Genomic DNA, 6,920 nt, shown 5'->3' with positions numbered 1-6,920 from the left:
CTGAGAGTCCCATCAAATGACTAAAAGGTTATGGGTGGAGAAAAGGGCATGCCTAGAAAAGTCTGTGCATGGCCTAGATCATGTGAGATATCATGTACAAGAAAGTCTTAGGGTTATAGAATTTAAGTTATACATGTCTATAGTCAATATAACATGGAGAGCAGTTTAGAGAAAATGCTCCTCCAGCTTAAAGATTTCATTATATTTGAGCTCGGATTTTGTAAACAGCGTTTGTTGTTCGCTAAAATAAAAAGGAAATTTTTATTTGAAAAAAATATATTTAAATGAATATTACATTGACCCATCAATAGCTTGCTTATAGACGATGGATTGAACATTATCGGACCCAAATATTAGCCTAAGTGTCTCTTGTATTAGGATGGTTATCCCCTTGTCCAGATAGCCTACATGCTATTTAATGATCAAAGAGTAAGACTTTATGTGATAGGTCCTACTCATTAACAGTGGGACTAGGGATTGAGAAACTTAGGATATCAAAAACTTGATCCAAAGTTCCCAAACAGGGGGATTAATTAATCTAGAGCAGGTTCAATGGATAATAGGATGATAATATTTGTTGGATGGTTAGGACGTCCCAATAGATCACCCACAAATCTGACTGAAAATCTTAGTATAATTTTCTGTAATTTTAGAGCTTGACTATTAGACCTTTTAGTTGGTCCGCGAAATAGATTTAAATTTAGCGGGATGATGTTTTATTCACATATTTAAACCTTCTCCTCATATATTATATTAATTCACCGTCTTCTCTAAAAGCTTACACTAAGTAGAGAAAGAAATTTTGTGCATGTATACCCTTCTAGAAATCCCTTATTTATGCATGTATCTCTAGATTATGTATTTATATGTATACACATACCCACTCAAAACTTAGAACCAATACTTTTTGTATAAATGATCATTATGATATATTTTGTTTTTCAATCGACTATCTATATAGAAAAGAAAAAAAAAAATCTTTGTTATAATTTTCAAACTATTTTCCAAAATATTATAATTGTTATTATATGAACATCACATCAGTTATGGTAACCCTTAACTCCTTAAGCAATTTAATAATCGAGACAATAATTTATAATAATATCTTAGAGGAGAGTAATTTTTGGTAAAAGTATTTTATTATCTTAAAGACAAAATATAGTAGTTTGATAAATAGATTAAAAGCTATGCCTCATTCTTTACCTAATGCCATCTACTGCTTTGAGTAAAAAAGAAAGAAAACTAGAAACAAACAAGCTCTGATAATTTCCTACAACCAAATATCCTCTGAGGTATCTTTGATTTCCCACCTTTATTCCATGGGATTATTTTTAATGCCTTCACCAACCGTTTCCAGTGTTGTACCAATCATATGAAGGCCTGTGCTCATACAGGCCTACACATTTTCGTACACTATTTCATGTACCTATTTGCAATTACAACAGTTCCTAATAAGAAAACTCAGCAGAAATGAGCTTTCACTTGAGCTGGAAGAACAGTAGCTAACAACCAATTTAATGCATTGCAGATGCTTTAACTATTGCAACACATTTCGCGTACCATGTCAATCTTCTCAATGTTCACACAGGAAAAAGAATGATGTGATGATGCAAAAGATGTTTTTATCAAACCTTGCTAATGTTGCCAAATCATAATTGTAGATAATGAGAAAGATGGCCTACCAAACCAAATCTTTGTGAATGACATAATGAAGATTAATCTATGATCTTTGTCCTTTGACAATCTACCTGTGTTTGATTTCTTGTGCAAAATGATATCATCAGTAGGCCTTCTTTTTTCTACATGAGACAGTATTAAAAATGTGCAAATTTGTACTGTTATTCAAGAGCAGTGATCGAGTCAAACTTCTCTATTTCATGCAGTAAGTATATCATCAGCAGGCCTTCTTGTCGACCTGAAGCCACTATTAAAAATGTGGAACTTGGTACCGTCATTTAACAGCAATGGTTTGGTCAACTTCTCTTTCATGCAGTGATTAAATCAAATCCAAGATTATAACAAGAAAGAGAAGACCAAGATAATGTCTGTCAAATAATAAGAAGATTAAGTGGGCAATAACTTTTGCAGATTGAAAAGAATATATAAAGCTTTACTAGATCTGATTCTAATCTAATAGGCTAAAGTCCGATTAAACAAAATTTGATTTCAATTCATGTAAACTCAAAGACAATCTGAAGTTATGAAAGAGCTATGACTAGGAGGCTTCATCCTAAATTGTAGAGAGAGCTAAGGAATGTGGACCACTTATCTACTACAACTGGCACCCAGAAGGGGGCTTGTACAGCCATGCAGGAAGAGTCAGGTCAAAATAAAGTTGCCTGGAGTGTCCTTTTCCTAGCAGAAGGCACAAGGAAGCAAAGCCATGGACCCTCAAATCATATCACACAGTGGAATAGAAACCCTTGGCAAACAGGCTCCCCAATAAGATGTCAACATTCAAACCACCCAAGGGGCCAACCTGATTTCCAAGTGGAAGAAAGAGTCCTGTGGCACTTCCATTTCCACATTCATGATAGGATATGCAATAAATATACCAAACATAGCAGTGAGTCCCCCATAATGAAGGCAGTGAGGGTGGAGTCTATCCACTGCACATCTCTCAACAGTAAGAGATCAGAAAAGTAAAGGCATCCAACATATAGGACAGAAGGAGAAACAGTTCAGCAATTCTATTATCTATGTTTTGCTTGCATCTTTACCAGTCTTACCACCCAAGATGGTGCTTGTGCAATAAAAAGAGGATGACCATTTAGCTCACCTATATAAAAAGCCATATTCTAAACACATAAAGCAAACCAAAAGCCTTAAAGGTCAGAGTCCATCAGGAGATCCATTACTGGATTCCTCATAAGTGTTATGGTTGTTGGTGTTGTTGGAATTGGCATTGGTGTTGGTGTTGGTGTTGGTATTGGTATATGTGTTAGCATTGGAGTAGTGGGTGTGCTTCCTTGAAGAGCCTTTGCATTTGTGAACTGGATACTTTTGAGCATTGAGCTCCATCTTCCTGAGAACAGCCTTCCCTAGATCCACACCACAAATGTCTGAAAGCCTCACCAGGTAGAGCAGCACATCGGAGAGCTCCTCCCCCAAGTGCTCCTTCTCCTCCTCCTCCCATCCAGGAAGCCCCCTGGGCACCTCTCCCTTCCATTGAAAGATCTCTGACAACTCCCCCACTTCTCCCACCTATAACCACCAAAAGGTCGCATACACAAAAAGGAAGAGGAGAAAGCAACTCAGAACAGTTGAGGAAAAGGATGATACAAATAATACAGCCATAACAGGGAATGAAATTTAAAGCTTTTGCCTGTGCTTGCTCGGGGCATGCTTAAGGGACCCATCTCTCCCCTCTCACCACAACATGCAAAAAACTACACCAAGGATTGCAGCTATATTCATGAAGGCAAGCAAAAGCCCTAAACCCATTAACGGGTATTGCTCAAAATCGATTAAAAAAAAGAAAGAAAACAACTCCGAAGATGCAACACAAAGAAGTATATCACAAGGAAGCACACCAAGGAGACAACTTTATCCGAGAAAACAATAATAAATCCAAACCCCATTAATGGGTATCGCTTCAAATCGATTAAAAACCAAAGACCCACTTGGGGAAACGCAAGGCCGAGATGGTTTTGAGTTTACCAGGGCAAGGAGGAGGTTCCTGGGGCTATGGAACTGCTCCCAGTCTCTCTCCTTGGCGAAGTCAGCCATCTTCTTCTTGAGATCATCGAGGGTAACGTTCTCTTGTTCGGCCATGGTAATTCCCTTATCTCTTTCGCTCTCTCTCGCTCTCTCTACGTCGTCTGTGTCCGTTGTTTTTGCATACACGTTTGCCTCCCACTCCTCTGCTCTCTTCTTTCGTATTTGTCCTTTGGGATGGGGAAAGAAAACCAAAGAGACAGAGGAAGGGAATAGAAACGAGGAACGGAGTGCTCAAGGTCGCTCCTTTTTGCTCTTTCCCCAAAGGGTATAAAGATCTGCGAGAAGAACGCAGAGGATTGGGAGACTTGCGGGCGAGCAGACGGGCAGAGAGTGAAACGAGAGCGTTTCTGCCGTGGCAATTTGAGTAGGGTTTTGCTTTCTTTATTTCGATGGAATAATGGGGAAGGGGAACCCAGTATCCCCGGTCATCCGGTGGGAGGTTCTGCTTCCAGTTCTTCTCGACTTGGTCGAAAACTAATATGCTCGCACGAATCTTGAGGAGAACAAATTCCTTCGGGAGGAGGTGGGGCTTGCACGAATCTTGAGGAGAACAAATTCCTTAGGGGAGTCGGGGCTCGCACGAATCATGAGGAGAACAGATTCCTTCGGGAGGAGGTGGGGCTTGCACGACTCGTGAGGAGAATTCGGTCGTCACACGTTTTGACAATTAAATTCAGGTTAATGATGTCACAGAGATAGAAGCACCAATAAATCCGTACAATGATATATATATTATCAAATAAAAAATAGGCGATTTGCACTATAAAAATATATATTTAAAGATTTGCGTTATTAAAAAATATATGTACAGTTTTGACCGACAAACTATTTTAAGGTTTTTTTTTTACGGTTTCACCCTATTTTTCTAAAATACCAAAATTGCCCATACATCAATTTTGGCTGGAAGAAAATAAAATATCTTACGAATATTATTTTTCAAATATTTTTTCTCTACAATGGCAAACCATCCAAAACCTCTAATCTTCCTTACGACCGAGAGCTCTCCCTTTCTTGAAGCTACCCTAAATTGTATGTAGTTAATAGAACTAGTGCGCGCGGTTAGGGCTTTCCTTTCCCTTCGTCGATAAATCAGAGAACGCAAAGCTTACGTTGGTCTCCTCCTTTTTCTTGTTTTCCCTTTTGTAATGTTAATTTTTTTGTTGATGAATTAGTTCGAAGAGAAAAAATGAACTAGTTAGAAGAGGTATTCACATTAGATAGGATTGGGGATTCTTTAGGATTCTGGGTATATGTCCATTCACTTGTTAGATTTTGTATATGAATGATCTAATTCTTCATAAATTATAGAAGCCTAATTGTGCTTCTACATGGAACTTAAATGGTCAAAGTAATATTTCATATTTTCTTATATTGTATTACTCTATTATATTTGACAATTTATGTAAGAGCAATTAGTTTCAATACTTAAGTTAATTTTATATCTTCTGAGGCTGTGATTATTTATGTTTTTTAGTGGCTATTTCATAGTTAAATACTATGGAATCCATAAATAATAATTTCGAACATAGTTAGCATCTTTAGAATCAACAATTAGTAAGTTTGGAATCCGAAGATATTAAATATGAAAACCATTATTAATAAGTTTTTAGTCAGGTATTACTTAAATTAGTTTTTCTTATCTTGAATTTGTGGATCATAATCTAGTTAGTTTGTTTAATATGCAGATATTTTTTTTATGGGTCTTATCCATAAGAGAAATCGACCTAAAAATTGAGATACTAAAGATGAATATCAGTCACAAAAGAAGAAGAAAAGGTTGAAGGTTCTCAAAAACTCCAAACTGTGGTTTTACATTGCTTTCTTCTATCCCTAAACAATATGATTTGTAAGAATAAATAAGTGAAATGTTAGTTTGCTTATCAACCTAGTTCATTATTTATGAGATCTTTTTTATATAGTGAATTGCGGGATTTTATTTATGGAGTATAAAAATCGTCTACAAAACGGCACACCAATGACATTTGTATTGTATAAAATGATATGGCTAAGCTTCATGTAGTAATTACAATAAAATTATTATTGATGTAATCAAAAGAAAAAAAGAAACATCCTAAGAGGTCAAAAATGGAAGAGGGTCCAAATGAAGTCATAATTGCCTCAACAATAACTATCGTGCCTAGACAAGTAATGCCTCACTTGATAGCTCTTCTATAAAGAAAGAGTACTAGATGAATCAAACCGACATTATTTTATTGTAGTGAAAACTAATTTTATAAAAAATTAGGAGTATGTTGTATAATTAAGTTGTATTTTGAAATATTTATTTACAGCAATAACTAATCTATATGTATCTAAAATGTTTGTGTGCAACAACAATCAGTCAATTTATGAAATGTTTGTGTATAACATCAAATAATATATACATAATTTCTAAAATATTTGTGTAAAATAATTATTAACTATGAATCCATAATTATTAACTATGGAATCCTGTTATGGATCAGATTTGAACTAATTTAACCTAATAAAATTGTAAAAAATTTTATGGTGGTAACATCATGAGTTATGGATCAAATGGTTAAATTGTAAACAATTTTGTGGTGGTAACATTAAGAACGTAAGGTAGGGTGGCTGTTGGAGGAAGATGGTGATTAGCGTTTGGTGCTTGAAGGTGGATCTAGGGTTATAATATACTCCTACAAAGATAAAAATGATCTAACGACTATAATAAAATATAAAGACAAAAATATAATTTTAGCTAAACTTATATTCATTCAATGATTCTAATCAACATATGCCTACTTGTATTTATAGGAGTAAAAATTCTAGTGGATCGGATACATATATGGATTACCTAATTTATTTAAAATCTAAATTAATAAGATAAATCTAACTAACTTGATTCGACTTAACCCACATAGTCGAATCGTAACAATCTACTACGGTTTTGACATCTTGTCCTCAAGGTGACTAGTCGCTCACGTCCTTGTATTTATGCTGCTTGTTTTACCAATCAATGGACTGAGATTCATCCTCTTTGAGATTGCCTAGAAACATGACGGGCTATCAAGCGCTTGCATTTATGACCGGGGGTAAATAGGTTATTACAGTAAAAATACAAGCCTTCTTTTTGCGCTCCTCCAAGTCATTAGGTACAAGTAGTGCGAGATCATCTAATTGTTGGGCTGAGCCGTCTGCACGAGATTGGTCAAGGTAGATGCAATCTCTAGCGGCCTTTG

General features: G+C 35.8%; 1 protein-coding gene across 1 annotated transcript; it reads right to left on the bottom strand.

Annotated features, from left to right (window-relative positions):
* Positions 1-2,667: 2,667 nt before the first annotated feature.
* On the bottom strand, positions 2,668-4,126 carry LOC140758350 (uncharacterized). The gene is made up of 2 exons (XM_073094478.1): positions 3,661-4,126; positions 2,668-3,204 (listed from the first exon to the last, which is right to left on the bottom strand). Exons 1-2 carry the CDS (start codon positions 3,772-3,774, stop codon positions 2,833-2,835), a joined length of 486 nt encoding a protein of 161 aa, XP_072950579.1. The 5' UTR covers positions 3,775-4,126; the 3' UTR covers positions 2,668-2,832.
* Between the last annotated feature and the right edge of the window lie 2,794 nt (positions 4,127-6,920).

This window comes from Typha angustifolia, chromosome 3, assembly GCF_048772165.1.
Source record: "Typha angustifolia cultivar Huaian chromosome 3, ASM4877216v1, whole genome shotgun sequence".
NCBI classification, from domain to species: Eukaryota; Viridiplantae; Streptophyta; class Magnoliopsida; order Poales; family Typhaceae; genus Typha; species Typha angustifolia.
The sequence above is the reverse complement of the archived record's forward strand: the minus strand, read 5'-3'. Positions and strand labels throughout refer to the sequence as shown.